The sequence below is a fragment of the Lissotriton helveticus genome, chromosome 3_1 (genome assembly GCF_964261635.1).
Source record: "Lissotriton helveticus chromosome 3_1, aLisHel1.1, whole genome shotgun sequence".
In the NCBI taxonomy this organism is placed as follows: domain Eukaryota; kingdom Metazoa; phylum Chordata; class Amphibia; order Caudata; family Salamandridae; genus Lissotriton; species Lissotriton helveticus.
Genome location: NC_136061.1, coordinates 300,342,467 through 300,358,708, shown reverse-complemented (window position 1 = coordinate 300,358,708; position 16,242 = coordinate 300,342,467). Strand labels below are relative to the sequence as shown.

The following is a 16,242-nucleotide window of genomic DNA, read 5'->3' as shown; positions in this document are numbered from 1 at the left end:
CAGATCCGTTACAGGCTCAACATCAGCCTTAACATTAAAGGACCAACTAAAGTGTGGTGAAGTTTAGTCATCTTCACCATAGGTGCTTAGCCTCAGGCTAGCAGATACAACCTGTCTGCATACTCCACTTGAGTTCCCCCACCTTGGTATCTCCTCTACCACCAATAAAAGGATCATAAAACCATGAAAGAAACAGTATAGTATTGTTACTTGAAACCGCAATGCGGTCAGGTCGCTCTCGAGGGCCGCTCTATGTTCAACCTAAAAAGAGGAAGGCTAAAATAAACAAATCCATACTTACTACGGACCCAGACCCCATCCCGATGGCAAACCCCTCCACCTCAAGGACCATACAGAAGTCAAAAGCCTTTGTAAAATCACCGAACCGCTGCAGCGGCGTTAATCAACTCATTATCAAGGACTTCTTCAAATATCCGAAAAAATCATTTAAAAAGTATGAAACTATCCTAAACGCCATTACACTAACAGAAATATATCCTATTAAACCCATATCATTTTGTTTCTTGGTTAGAATATTTGAAAATTTCTTTTAGATCTCTTTATATACTTAGCCCTTGTTATCTACAGATTGGATTGTGAGTTCATTAATGAAAGCATGCAAAACTATAGTTTATAATTGGGTTGATAAGGAGGGGAAAAGGGACATCCAAAAAGAGCAAGAAGATAAAAAAGCAGTAATTAAGGATATTCAAGGATAAAGAGAGAAACAATGAGGGAGGGCTGTCAAGAAGTGTGAGAGAGTTGCAAATAATGGATGGTCATGAGAAGAGAGTGATTTAGCTGGATAGAGGGTCGGGTCAATTAAATAGTGAAGGAAGATGACCAGTTAAGCATAGAGAAGAGCGAAGGACCATGTAAGGGAAAGAACCAAGCAGTCATGTTCTCCTGGGAGGAGACCGATTTATACAGGGCGAGGGTGTGGGAGACTACTCTAAGATAAGAACAAAACGAGAGAAGTGGGTTTTAAAAAGAGAAGCTAGAAATGATTAAGTAAAGTCTGATGCAGTGTGGAGACCTACATGAGCCAAAGGAAAAACTAAATGATAGTTGAGGGAGGTGAGCAATGAAGGGAAATAGCACTGAGAAAAAGAATACTGTCTGTATGGTATGAAGTTCTCTGCATGCAGGAGAACCCTCTGCACTCCCTCTGTTCCGGAGTGAAGCTGTGGCATGTCAGTGGGTTCCTTATCCTAAAAACACAGTGGGCTGCAAGTTGTCTGTGACTGAGGAGCAGGATTCAGATATTATCTCCTCCTTTCCTTTCCTATTAAGTACATTTTTTATTGTATATAGTTAATTAAAACCGTCACAATTTTTGTGTGCTAAAATCTTCCAACTGGCATTTAAAAGGTGAAAAAATACACAGGCAATCTATATTGTAATATTAAAAAAGAAATTGAAGTTATCTTAGATTTTAAACTGTTATTTGCACCTCGGTCCTTTGGATTTAAACATTTGATCTCATACACTATTTTTCGGTTTTCAGTTTTAAAAAGCAAACTTTCTGCAAAAATGTAGTGGCCCTGCATGCTACCTGTAACTGTTGGCTGTTCAATGCTAACATGACTGCTGGGCGACATGCTCTAATTTGAAATGTACGAAATGCATGTATTAGATAAAAAACGTCTCAGGTTGTTCAATGATGGGCAAATACACGGTAAATGAGTCAGAGTCTCTTCTGCTTGGCTGCAGAGTGATGTTGACCATGTTTGTTTCCAAGCTGGAACCTGATCTTTTGAGATGAAAGCCCCCATCCGGGTTCGAAGTAGCAGTTGTTGGGTCGCGGTTGAGATGTGGTTGACTAAATATGGTTGTGGGGGGCGTCTCTCATATGTAGCTAATACCGTCCAGCCATGATTTTTTTTTGCCAATGCGGCTTTATCTGTAATCCAGGCTTTTTGTTTTGGCGCATTATTGCCTATTTCTTTTAAGGCTGCAAATGTTTAATTAGTGTTCCATGCTTCTTGCATTTTGAGGTTTGTCAATGCTTCTTCTAGGACTGTGTTCCAGGAGTTTTTTTCCTTTTGTTTGATTCTTTATTTTTCGGTTTTCAGTATTAAAAAGCTAACTTTCTGCAAAAATCTAGTGGCCCTGCATGCTACCTGTAACTGTTGGCTGTTCAATGCTAACATGACTGCTGGGCGACATGCTCTAATTTGAAATGTACGAAATGCATGTATTAGATAAAAACGTCTCAGGTTGTTTAATGATGGGCAAATACACGGTAAATAAGTCGGAGTCTCTTCTGCTTGGCTGCAGAGTGATGTTGACCATGTTTGTTTCCAAGCTGGAACCTGATCTTTTGAGATGAAAGCTCCCATCCGGGTTCGGTTTAGAATCCTTTTTTTACACACTATGGAGCCAAGATGTACCGAAGATGCTATCATTGGTTTTCGTCTATGACTATTCTGCTGGGAACCAAATTTGTTTGTTAAACTTATGATCATCTTTTCCCAATTGGCCCGATACTCGACCGATCTTATTTCTTCGCCTTTTTCCTGTACCTTTTTTACATGTGTCATAATTTCTTCCACATTCTTTCCGTTCCATGCGAGTCGTTTTAGGTTATATGGGCAAGGGGTTCCGTCAAGTCGTTACTTGCTGGTGCCCTTACATATTGAAGGCTAAAATCAATTAATTGCAGACTGTGGTCGCTCTCCAATTTGTGTATTATTTGGTAACTGGCAATCCTTTGAAAAACCTCCAGATCGACTATAGTGTAATCTTTCCTTCCCAAAATTCTCTCCTCATGGTTTCTTGAGTTGTGATTGAAGAGAATGATAATGTACTATGTAAATGACCACTTTCATTTTAGGTCCCTGTTCCTCTCCCCTCAAGTCAGGAGTATAAACAAAGATGCTCTAAAATGGATACATATGTTAGTTTTCGTATCTCGTCATCCACCCTCATCACTTGGGGAGTGACAACACCCAAAAATGAAGGCTCTCTGGCCGCCATTTACCACATACAGAATGTCTCTGAATGGTGATGCACACTAATGCTTTGAAGCGGTCTTGGTACTCAAAAATATGAACTTAAAATATTTTTGGTAAGAAAATGAAATTCCTATTTAAAGAATTACCATGGCCACTTAAACTGAACTCAGGTCACATGTTTTCTTGTTTCCTTAGATCCTTTGAGTAGAACTGCAAATATTTTGTTTTCTCATTCTAGAAAATGGTAAAGTTTAAACAAGCACGCCGAGCAGTGAAATGCAGAACAAGACTACAAACACGAAGGAAGAGGAATGTTGCCACAAGAGTTTTCCAAATTTCCAAACCTCAAAGGTAAGGAAATCCTTTTTTTCCCCTGATTTAATGTTTCTTCTAATAACCATGTTTGTTGTGTTCTAGTGGTCATTTTCTAATTTAAAATATAGGATTTATAGGAAAAGGCAGCTCCGATTACAAATTGTCTATTCTGACTACCTTAGTACCACATATACTGTGTAATTTTAGTTAGATGTGCTACTGTTTGTGATTACAAGTTTGAACTTTAACAAAACATGTCAAAACAATAAAACTGCACTGCAAAAACCCTTTTTCATTTTCTGTTGGTTGGTTATAAATGACCAATGAATTAATTATATATCAGAAAAGGAAGAAGAACATGTAAAAATTATATGGAGCATTCTACTTGGGTATAAGGTCAGTTAATATTGTTTATTGTCGCTTAATTCTTGGTAAGAGAAAATAGCAAATAAAATACAGAAAAGCATAAATTTGGAGGTTCCTCTTAATCAATATTGTTGTAATGTAATATCACAATCACAGGCTGTAAAGTGGTGAGCATAACAGTTCTGCTCCCTATTGGATTTAGAAATTAAAACCTGGTTGGTGCTATTTATTAATTGGGTTTCTGGTTGGCAGAGGTATGCACAATTGTAGTCACGGTAAATCAGATACACACCCTAAATTAACATGTGCTCACCCTCTGGTAGCTTGGCTCAGACCAGTCAGGCTTAACGTAAAAGACAATGTGTTAAGTATTTCTGCAACACTTCTAACAGTATTTAATTACATTCAAATTAGCTTTATTCAGCTGACAGCGCAACCATGAAAGCACATAGAAAACAGCAACAAAATCAACTAATACATGCATAATTATTTCATTCCAAGGTAAACCCCTTGCGTGCTTCTGTCGGCCAACGGCCGTTGCGCACACTACCTTCGTAGTGCTGCACACGTCCGTGGGCCGACACGGCCCTGCTCACTCCGCTAAACTGTTGCACTGCGGCGTAATTGCTGCCACAGTTAAGCTGTTAACATAATAGGGGGGTCACATAAGTCAGTACAACACCATTATAAAAATCAAGGTGACAAAAAAGCAACCTTTTATCCTGGATGCATAGAGCTGAGGGACCAGACAGCAGCTCACAGAAAGGATCTAGCATAAAAGGAGGACTCATCATCAGAAGATTTTGCAATAATTTAAAAGCTTGGGCAAAATGCCGAAAATTCTGTGACTCCATAAAAGGAATTAAATACAACATATTCAATCTTTGATAAAAACCACATAAAAAAGTTACATGCATCATTGTTTGATCCGATCTATCATCACTGGGGCATAGGATGGATTCCAAGTTTCTTTGAACACCCAAAGGAAAACAGAGCAAGTACTTAATAGTATCTGCCCTGTAGCTGAAAAGTAAACAGCGCGCCCATAACCCATTAGTATTAAACAAATAGTTGGTAGGTAGGCTATCTGTACTCCAGGGCAGATAAATTGCAACAGTGGCCTTTATCTCATCTGATTTTAGTCTGTTGGCTCTGGCCTGGGCATGTAATAACTCCGGCGCATGCTTGCTGCTTACGTTGGTTCAAGGCAGGCTGAGCAAATACATGAGACAGTCCGGTCTCTCGCAAAGGTTTCTTCAAATATGGTAGCCAAGGGATGGAGATACCTTTATCACATGCAAGGCAGCCACTGATGATATCTCTAGTAAGGGACGCCTCCTCGGTTCTCTCAACTGATAGCCACAGCATCGGTGATCGAGTTCTAATGCGATCACTCAGCTAATTTGAGCCCAACTCTGTATGATAGATGACATTTGAGGAAGATAGAGTGACAGACAGAACAGTACAGCAAAAACGATTTTTCCTCTACTTGTCTATCTGCACAACCCGCAAAACCCTTGATCTCAGCCCCGTACATATCAATCAATCAATCAGGAGTTTGTTAAAGAGCGACTACTCACCCGTAAGGGTCTCAAGGCGCTAGGGGTGGGGGGGGGGGGGTGCAGGTTCCATTCCATCAAGGAGGGGGTCTGTCGAAGAGCCAGGTTTTGAGGTTTCTTGCGAAGATGGGGAGCGATGTTGTCTGTCTGAGTTGGAGCGGAAGGGCGTTCCATGCTTTGGCCGCGAGGAAGGAGAAGGAGCGGCCTCCCGATCAGGTCTTTCTGGTGCGGGGGACCACGGCGTAGGAGAGCTGGGCTGATCGTAGGGTCCTTTGGGGTGCGTGGAATTTGAGCCGGCTGTTCAGGTATGCTGGTCCGGTGCCGTGGAGGGCCTTGTGTGCGTGGGTGAGCATCTTAAAGGTGATTCTCGCCTCGACGGGGAGCCAGTGGAGTATGCGCAGGTGCTGGGAGATGTGGCAGTGTTTTGGCAGGTTGAGGACCAGTCTTGCAGCGGCGTTCTGGATGTTCTGTAGCTTGCGGATGAGGTTTTTGTTTATTCCGGCGTAGAGTGCGATGCCGTAGTCGAGTCTGCTGGTGACCAGGGCGTGAGTGACTGTCTTTCGGTGTTCGAGGGGGATCCATTTTAAGGTCTTACGAAGGAGGCGGAGGATGTGGAAGCAGGAAGATGAGACAGAGTTGATCTGGCGGTCCATTTTGAGCTTCTAGCCCAGGATGATTCCCAGGTTGCGTGCGTGGTCTGTGGGGGTTGGCGGGTTTCCCAGGGTGGTGGGCCACCAGGTGTCGCTCCAGGCGTCGGGGTTTGGGCCCATGATGAGTACTTCTGTTTTGTTGGTGTTTAGTTGTAGGCAGCTGTTTTTCATCCATTTGGCGACGGCTTCCATCCATGGGAATACATTGGGTGGTATATATCTGAAGTAGTGGGAAGACTGCTCTTCCCCCTGGAGGTTGTGGAAGACCTAGGAACGAACAGGCTGCCCTGGAATGCCTCATCCTACATTGGGTGATGTTTGGTCTTCATGAGCCTGCTGTGTCAAGGGTGACATCCAAATAAGAAACAGTAAAACATTAAAAAAAACTGCACAAAAAGATACAACACCTGATTAGAAAAATATAACTTAGTTTAATAAATAAAACAAGACCCAAAACAACACACATCCTGAAGTAGACCCTAAGATATGCAGTTTTAAAGATTTAGGTGTAAATAGGACATCAAAGCGCCATCTGTGGTTATCTGTGCGCACCGGACTGGGACAAAGTCAAGAGTTCAGACTGGCCGCAATGGAGCGCGGGATGGATGCAGGAACCGCTTAGGTCAACTAGACATAGTACCTCAAATGCTGGTCCCTGGTTTGTGTGGCGTTGCGAGGCTTCACAGCGGTTCCAATGAGGACCACAGAGAGCAGAGCAACTTAGGCCCACTTCCAAGGGTTCAGGACTGGGGTGATACCACTTGGCAGAGAAAACTCACTGATGGCAGAGAGCAGGAGCAGGTTGGATGGAGAAGTCTTTTGTGTTCCTGAGACTTCAGAAAACAGGAGCCCAGTTATCTGACTCTTGGAGACACTCTGGGTTCGGGGTTGTAGAGATGTAGGTCCAGTCCTTCTTACTCCCAGGTAAGAGGGCAGTATGCACAGGTCAGCACAACAAAACAAAGAGTCCAGTGAGGAAGTGGGCTTATTATCTTTTCCAAATCTTCCACTTATTAAAGAAAACCAGCAGACGGAGGCTACTGAAGATATAAAATACTATTTATCTTGCCTTGAGCAGGTGCACCACTTCACAGCACTAAGATGGCCATGAAAGAGTGAACCACGTTGAAAGAATTCACAAGTGCGTGTAGCACGAGTCTAAAGGTTGATCTTAGGTGTGCCTGGGGTTTACATAGAAAACGCTGACAAACACATTACTCAGCATGCAGATAAGAACGTTTGCAGCCGCAAGGCAGGTCACAGATCATGAGGAACATTTCTATGTAAATAATTAATAGACACAGAAACACAGCAACAGTAAGCAAAAATAAATGTACATAAAGATACAGCTTGTTCCAATGAAGCACAATATCGGGGTAAACGACAAAATGACAAAACTGATTTCAAATTTTCCACAAACACCCCTTTGGACATTAGTTGAACATTCTGTTTCAGAATTTGCGATATAATAAACTGTACACATTTCCATAGGACAATAGGTAGTAGCATGTCAACCAGATCCACCTGACACTTTGTTTTGTTTTCGATGACAATCACACAATCGTGTTGTACCTCATCCTGCTTTAAAAGGAAGAGGCATCAGGGTGGCTGGTGTTACATCGTTCCAGAGTAACATCAGCAGCCATAAGTGTTAACTCGTAATGTGTCAGTCTGGCATTAGTCAGATGCTGGATCTTAGTTTTGTTCAACAAATGTCTACTGAGTGAGACACATATACTGTATACTTGTGCCCAAGAATAATTGAGTCTGCCTGTTTTAATGCAGCAGTCATTGCAGCAATATTTTTAAGGCAATTCTGTAGGTCTCTCGCTACCGGTTCCAGTGTTGATGAAAAATAGGCCCAAGGGCTATTCTTCTCTCCCTGTTTATGCACTAAAACAGCCAAAGCTCATCCTTCTTTTTCATGCACAAATGAAGCAAAGCGTTTAGAATAATCGGGGGCACCCAAAGCAGGTGCATTGCAAGGAGCAGCCTTTAAGGCTATGAAGGTTTTTTCATGTTCAGTTTCCCAGGGAACAGGACCTGATCAGCTTTTTATGTGTCAAGGTAATAAAGGTTTGGCCACCAAAGAAAAATTGGTATCCATTATCTACAAAAAGAAACTATATCCAAAAATGCATGTACATCCTTTTGTGTTGTCGGTGGTGCTATATTTTGAACCACTTGTATTCTGTCACGTGATAATCTTCTTACTCCTTTCGACAGGAGGTGACCTAGATAGGTGACCTCCTGTTGACAGTACTGCAAATTACCTGGCGAAAATGTATGTCCATGTGAAGCCAAAAAAGCCAGGACATCATGTTATGTTATGTTATGTTAAAATAAATTTATATAGCGCACGGCTACTCCGACAGAGTGTCCCGGCGCTTTCCACAAACAACTCAGTGTGTAATAACATAACACGAAACGAAATACAGAAGGAAAAAAAAAAGAAAAAGACCCACCAAAAGAGCAGCTAGACATTAAAAAGCCACGTCTTCAAGCCCTTCCTAAATTGAAGCAGATTAGGAATACTGCGTAACGCCAGTGGTAGGGAGTTCCACAGCTGGGGTGCCTTAAAGCTGAAGGAGCGGCCCCCAGTGCGGGCCTTCCGCACGCGAGGAACCACGGCAGTAAAAAGAGATTCGGAGCGCAGTGAGCGAGCAGGGCGGTAAAAAAACAGCCTGAGCCGTAAATACCCAGCCCCAGAGCCAAACAATGCCTTGTGCATCAACGTAAGGGATTTAAACATAATCCGCTTACGGATAGGCAGCCAATGAAGCTTCTGTAGCAACCCCGAAGCTCGCGATCGCCTATGCAAGCCAAAAATCGCGCGGGCGGCAGAGTTTTGCGCCACCTATAGACGCTGGACCAGGTAGTCAGGAAGGCCAAGAAAGAGGGCATTGGCATAATCCAGCCTGGACCCAATAAGCGCCTGCACGGTAATCCGCCTGTGCTCCGCAGAAAGCAATGGAAGAAACTTGCGGAGCATCTTCAAAACACTGAAGCAGGTTCCAACCAGACCAAGTACATGGGCTCTCAGTGACAACTTATTGTCAAGTTTAACCCCGAGATTTTTGGCAACCAAAGATGACTGTGCCGGAGGGCTCATTTCAGCCGGCCACCATTGCCGCCACTCAGGGTCAGTGACACATCCAAAGAATAGAACCTCCGATTTACTGGAGTTGGCCTTCAAGTTGTTATGCTGGAACCAATCGAATACCATGCCCAAACAGCCCTGAATCCTCTTTCAATCAAATGGCTGATCTTTGCCACACGTAAAGAGGAGTTGCGTATCATCGGCGTAGGACACGATCTGGGCCCCGTAAGCCTCCACCGCCGCCGCCAGAGGGGACATAAAGATGTTAAACAACGATGGGCTCAACACAGAACCCTGTGGAACCCCGACCCCCAAAGGCGGCATCTCGGCGGAGCTCTGCGAGACCCAGATCGTCTGGCGGCGGCCTTCCAGAAAAGATGTGAACCATTTGAGCACCGTCCCCCTAATGCCGATGTCATGGAGCCTGGCGAGGAGCGCCGCATGAGGGACGGTGTCAAAGGCCGCCGACAGATCTAACATGGCCTTGCCACCAACATCCAAAGTCTCCCTGATGATCTCCGAGACCTCCAACAATGCCGTTTCCGTGCTAAAATTAGGACGGAATCCGGATTGGGAAGGATGGAGCAAATGGTTGGTTTCTAAAAAGCTCGACAAGACGCCATGAACATGTTTCTCAGTGATCTTAGCCAACGCCGGAAGGAGTGAAATTGGCCTGTAATTGGCCAAGACCTCGGCATCAAGACCCGGCTTTTTCAAGAGGGGGATGACCATTGCCCTCTTCCAGGTGCAAGGCACCCTCCCCTCCCTCAGGGAGGCGTTGAGGATTGGATTTACCAGAGGATTCACCACCGCCGCCATCCCAGCCAAAAATTTGGCAGGGCAGGGGTCAAGTGGCGAACCTGATTTAAGGCTGGCAAGCAGCACCCGCGACGCCTCGCTCGTGACAGCAGGAAAGTCTGTCAATACTGCGACAGGCGTGGGCGGTAGCTCACATCCCGCCCCGGGGCCGCAATCACTCTCCTCAACGCTCTCCGAAAAAGAGGCCTGAATCGCCTTGATCTTGTTGGTGAAAAAACTGGCAAGATCACATGCCCACGCCTCCGATGATACTGGCGGGGGTGAATGGGAACTGGGGGTCGTGAACTCCTTCACCACAGTGAAAATCTCCTTACAGGAGTTCGCCGCCGCCTCAATCCTCCTAGCAAGGTATTCTTTCTTGGCTCCAAGGATGTCCCGGTGATAGGCCTTGATAGCCGCCCTATAAGCAAGTTTGGCCTCCCCATTGTACTGAAGGCGCCAGGCCCGCTCAGCAACCTTGCACTGGCTGCGAGCCACCCTCAGTGCCTCTGTGAACCACGGCGCAGATTGCCGTACTACCGTGGACCGAGGGACTACCTGTGGGGCAAGATCGTCCAGCCTTTCAATCAGCCACGACTGCAAGGCCTCCGTGTCTCTTTCCAGATCACCCGAGAGCTGGCAAGGATGGTCCACGAGTGCCTGCTCTAGCATATCAGATGTCACTCTATGCAGCGCTCTCGAGACTGGTCTGGGTAACACGGGAGCAATGTTGTCCGGCCGTCCAATCTCTGACACAGAAAACTTGATCAGCCTGTGGTCCGTCCAGAGCACAGGCAAAGTTTCTACATCAGAAATCGGAACTGATGAAAACACTTGATCGAGGGTATGCCCTCTCTCATGCGTAGGACCAGACACATATGGTGCGAGACCCAGTGGAGATGTTATGTCCAACAATTTAATAGTGTCCGGGTCGCCTGGCACATCAAGATGGAAGTTGAAGTCGCCAGCCACTACGCAATGCTGAGTGGTCAGCGCCAACTCGGAAATGGCTATCTGCAGATCCTCCAGGAAGGAGCCCATAGGGCCTGGCGCCCTATAAACCAGCAGCACCTTAAGAGCTTGGGCCGGGGACAGTCTGAGCGTAAAGGCAATGGATTCCGAACTCCCAATGGGATTCGGAGGGAGAACCGAACAGGAGACATTCTTCCTCACCGCCACTCCGCCGCCCCTACCCTTATCTCTATCCTGCCAGAAGATGTTATAAGCCGGAGGAATAGCAGAGAAAATATCCGGATTCGACGCTTCTCCCAACCAGGTTTCGGTAAGGAGAAGACACAAAGGGTTTTCCCTCACAAGAAGATCAAATAAATGCAGAGCGTGACAGCCCAGCGACCTCGTATTCAGCAACAAGCAAAGGTGCTTAACCCGAGCCTGTAAAGGTCTATGCACATTGACCGGTGTCCAAATGGGCGACCAGCCACAGGCCGGGCAGCGCCGTTTGCCATTAAAGCGCCCAGGAAAGACCGAGCGACAAGAGCATGAATAGGTCTGCATGGCACGCAACATCGCCGAGGTGTAGGTGATCATCCTCCCTCCTCGACCGGCCGGGCTGCAGTCCACCGCCGCCCCGGCGCCTCCGGGACGCAGACGGGCAGGACTCCGGCACGACTCAGGCTAAGCGAGGGCGTCCACCTGCGCGTACCGCTGCGCGTAGGGGGGCGACTTTAACTAGGCTCTCCAGTGAGCCCTTGGCGCGCGAGTCCGCTCAAAGATGGCGGCCGCCGCCGAATACCAAGCCCCAAACAAAGATGGCGCCCGAAATGGAGACCCAGGACCTGGACCTGGACCCGGACCCACCAAAGTAGTGGTGCTTTGGAGGCACAGAGGTGCCCTTTTTACATGCAGTAAGAGGAACGGGTATGAGTAGCTTTCTTATATTGGTGTTCTGCTTCAGCAGTTATTTGATTTGATTTGATTTATAATTTTCTATAGCGACCGAATCACCCAGATCGGGGTATTTCAGCGCTTTGACTGCTAGCGGCCAACCAGAGGAGATTCTTAGAACAGAGTCATTTTCAGTAACTTTCTGAACGCCATAAAGTTGGAAATCTGACGCAAGTGGAATGGCAGCTGATTCCAATAGTGAGGGGTGAGGTGAGAGAATACTTTACCGCCCATACGGGCCAGTTTCATGCGTGGGACTTGGAGGAGTCCTTGATTACTTGAGCGTAAGGTTCTCGGGGGGACGTACATGACTGGTTTTTGGGTCAGATAGCTGGAACCCTGATTTTTCAGGAATTTATGAACCATACAGCATATTTTGAATTTTACCCTTTGTTTCACTGGGAGCCAGTGACGTTCTCGGAGAAGTGGAGCGGCTGAGGTTCTGGAAGGAGCATTTTTCACCAGCCTAGCCGCGGTATTTTGGACTACTTGCAGTTTTCCGAGTGAGGATTCTTTGCCGGAGATAAGTAGGGCATTGTAGTAGTCCAGGCGGCTGAGGATTAGGGCCTGGACCAGGGTTTTACGTGTATTTGTTGGCAGAAGGGGGAAGACCCTACGGAGCAGACCCAGTGTGTGGTAACATGTCCCTGCGGTGTGATTAGCATGTTCTTCTAGCGTTAGTTTCTGGTCGAGTTTTACCCCTACATTTTTCACTGTTTGTTTGGGGAGTGGGGCAGGCCCTAGTTCCTCATGTCACCAGTTGGGGGACCATTTCAGCGTTGCTTCCCCAAATAGCATTACCTCGGATTTGTCAGTGTTTAGCTGTAGGAGATTGTTACTCATCCAGCAGGCAATGCTCTTCATGCCCTCTGAGAAGGTGGATTGTATGTTCTTGTCCGTTTTATCAAAGGAGAGAAGTTGCGTGTTGTCGGCACAGGAGATAGGGATAAAATTAAGTTTTCTTAGTAGGTCAGTCAGGGTTTAACATATATGTTAAACAGTGTGGGACTTAGGCATGAGCCCTGCGGTACCCCTCTGGTGACATTAGTAGTTTGTGATCTGAAAGGGCCTAGATTTATGGTTTGTGTTTTGCTGGTGAGGAAATTGGTCAGCCATTTCAGGGCAATCCCTCGAATGCTTATGTCCTCGAGTCGGTGGAGTATGATATGGTGGGAGATGGTGTCGAATGCTGTGGACAGGTCGAGCAGCACCAAAAGTACTGCTCGACCATTGTCCGCCAGCATGCGGATGTTGTCCGTAACTTCCATGAGGGTTGACTCGGTACTGTGCTTAGGTCGAAATCCTGACTGTGAGGAGTCTAGCCGATTGGAGGATTCAATAAATTCTGACATGTTTATTGATATGTTTCCTAGAAGTTTGCTGTGTAGGGGAGCAGAGAGATGGGACAGTAATTAGAGACTTCATCAATGGCGATCTTGGGGTTCTTTCTAATGGGAGTGATCTGAGCTGCTTTCCACTCTTGTGGGAGGCACCCTTCTTCCATTGATTTATTGAAAATAGCGCAAATGGGGGCAGCAAGTGTCTTGGATAGAAGGGCAGAGGTCCTAGCAGGTATAGGATCCAGGGGGGAAACCAGATTTGATCAATTTCTGAACGATTCTACATCGTTTTGCGGTCAGGGCTGGATAGGATTCAAGGGTGAGAGTGTCATTGGCTGGGGAGAAAGGGTCTGTGCTGGGGCCCGATTGTGGGTAAGGGCTGGAGCTAATCTTTTGATATATCGATTCGATTTTTTTCGGCTACATGGTTTGCAGTGTTGTTACATAATACTTGGGAGGGGCCTGCTTCTGTATGATAGGCCTTTGGGTTGATGAATGAGTTTAAGACTTGGAACAGAGTGCGGGGAGAGTTTCCAGCGCTTTCCAGTTGTACTATGATATGCGCTCTCCGAGCGAGTTTTAAGTTTTTATGGTATGCTGCTAAAGTAATTGTGAAATTTTCCTTGTCATGTGGGTCTTTGGACAGACGCCATATCCGTTCCTGTTTCTTGCATCGACCTTTTTCGGATCTTAGGTCGGGGGTATACCAGGGTGTCTGGAGACATTTGGTTTTGGTAAGTGCTGATTTTAAAGGGGCTATACAGTCAATTGTAGTTGTTATGCTGGTTGTGAAGGACGCTAAGCGTTCCTGAGTTGTATCACAGTCTGAGATCTTGGGGGGTATGTATATTTCATGGAATGTGGTGGGGTGATTTTCTGCCAGTGCCTATAGTTTTTGGCATAATGTGTGTTATGTGCTGTGTTGTCTTTCTGGCCGTGTATTTGAAAGTCCACTAACAAATGGTCTGACTATGTCAGAGTGCTAGAGGTATTGTAAGTGATAATGGGGGAGTTTGTAAATATTATATCCAGTGTATGCCCTGCCCGATGTGTCTGCTCGTTATTGATTTTTGTTAACTCTAGTGTAGATAGATCTGTCAGAAGAGCTACAGCCTCTTTGTTATTAGGGTTTTCTGCGTGTACATTAAAATCGCCAAGGAGTAAGAAATTTCTGGTGGAGATGACATAGGGGGAGATTAGTTCTATTAATTGAGATGGAAATTTGGAGAGTGGTCCTGGAGGTCTATATACAAGTGCACCTTTCCAGCTAAGCTGTGGGTGTAGGTCCACTCTAAAGATTAGAATCTCGATGGATTCATTGCATTGGTGGTCAATCTCTGAGACTTTAATCGGGCCGCCTCCTATCTTATGGGGTCTGTCTATTTTATGAATATGATATCCCTCAGGGACTGCAACAGCAATATCAGGGTTGGAGCATGGCTTGGTCCATGTTTCCGTCAGAAATCCAATGTCTGGGAAGGTGGATGATATCTGATCTCATATTTGGGTGGAGTGCTTAGGTAGTGATCTGACGTTAGCCAGGAAGCAATTCCAATGTCTAGTTTTGTTATAATGTGGTGATTGTGACGGTCTTTCCTGTGTGCTGGTGATGGGGTGGAGTCTAGGCTCTTGGTTGCGTTGTGGTTGCATTTTAGCATTTCTTAGGGTTTGAATGGATGTTATGCTCTGAAATTGGCAGGCTCTACATGCAAAGTGTCTTCTACAATTAAAGAGGCGCTGCTGTTTTTTGAGGGCATGAGACCGCTTGCATTTCTAATTATTTCTAGTTCTTGCCTGGAATATATATGAGTGCTGCTCCGCAGGGGTTCTGACGCCTGGCGACGGCCAGACACAGACGGGCACAGATGGGCTTGCCTTTGGCGCGCCCGCTGCGCGTCGTGCCCTGCATCAGGTTATATGGAGGCAGCTGAACTGCTGACCTCTCGATCTTTAGTTTTGTCGGAAGTGAGCTGCGAGTCACTTCCGGTGGTGTTCCCTCCCTCCACACAAATGGAACCATCCGCGGTGGACCGGGGAGGCACCAGGTTACAGGTATCAGCGAGAGCCATGAGCGATGTGTAAAACAGTGAGTGAAACAGTTTTAAAATGGTGATTTAAATCTAAAATATTAAAACCAAGGTGAAAAACGTCGGAGCCCTTTCCCAGGCACTCCTTAACACATTGGCAGTGTTAGCAGCAGAGCAAGGTTAAAAATAGCAGCAGTATGGATTTCTATATTAGAGCTCTTTCCCAGGCACTCCTTAGCACATTGGCAGTATTAGCAGCAGAGCGAGGTTAAAAATAACAGCAGTATGGATTTCTATATTAGAGCCCTTTCCCAGGCACTCTAAAGTATTAGCGAATGCTTACAGTTCTTGTAATATCTTCAATGGCCTTTAAGCGCGTCCACTATTTCTGTACCTGTCGGCATTGGGCAATTGTCCAATTTCTTTTTAAGAGCCTGTCTATAAATGCTAGGGCTCTCTTTGTACCCTTGAGGTGGTCTATAAAATACGTACGACCTCTCTTCAAAATTGAAACTTAACAGGTACAGGCTATCTTTATGTATAGGGATACTTGAAAAGACATTGTTTAAATCTATGATAATAAACCATTGTGCTGAGGGCCATATTGAAGAGAACATAGCAATAATGTCAGTCACTACAGGGTTTTGGGGTTCCACTATCTTGTTACAGCTATCAAATCAACCACCATTCGATATTTTATCAGTCCTGTTCCATCAATTAAATTCAGCTTTATTTTGGCTCAAAAGACCATAAAAGCACATAAAGACATTATTCAATATAAGACAAATAGTTAAAAGCATAAATAGAATTAAATACCAGTTCATTAAAGTTCTAAAGAGTTCTAAATACAGCAGCTTTTAAATAATTAAAAGACTGTTAGTTAATAGGCCCAATTTAGTGACGGATAAGGGAAAATAGCAGGGAAGTCGAGCATTACGATCCAGAACTGAGCGTAGGAAATGCAGCGTATCACATTACTACATCTACCATGGGTGGGTTCCCAGGTAATATGCAGAGCCATGCCCTAACTTTCCGCACAGCCAATAGATAACGTGTCAGTGCAAAAATGAATGGCTTACTGAGATCAGTTCTTTGTATCCTTAGGGCAACTTTATATTCTCTAGTGCCTAGAGACCCGCACAGCGCAAATATCCAGCATTGCCTATTACTCTTATATGCCAGGCAGAAAAACAAGACATGTTCTAGGGTCTCTATCTAGTCTTCC

The 16,242-nt window shown here is 45.4% G+C and overlaps 1 protein-coding gene across 3 annotated transcripts in view; it reads left to right on the top strand.

Moving 5' to 3' along the window:
- The window catches only part of PRR11 (proline rich 11), a 309,219-nt gene that overhangs the window by 22,032 nt on the left and 270,945 nt on the right, over nucleotides 1-16,242 (top strand). For all 3 annotated transcript variants that reach the window (XM_078679847.1, XM_078679846.1, XM_078679848.1), the window contains exon 2: nucleotides 3,196-3,308. In XM_078679847.1, coding sequence (XP_078535973.1) covers nucleotides 3,199-3,308 — 110 coding nt within the window. In that variant the 5' untranslated portion in view covers nucleotides 3,196-3,198. The remainder of the gene's footprint in view (nucleotides 1-3,195; nucleotides 3,309-16,242) is intronic.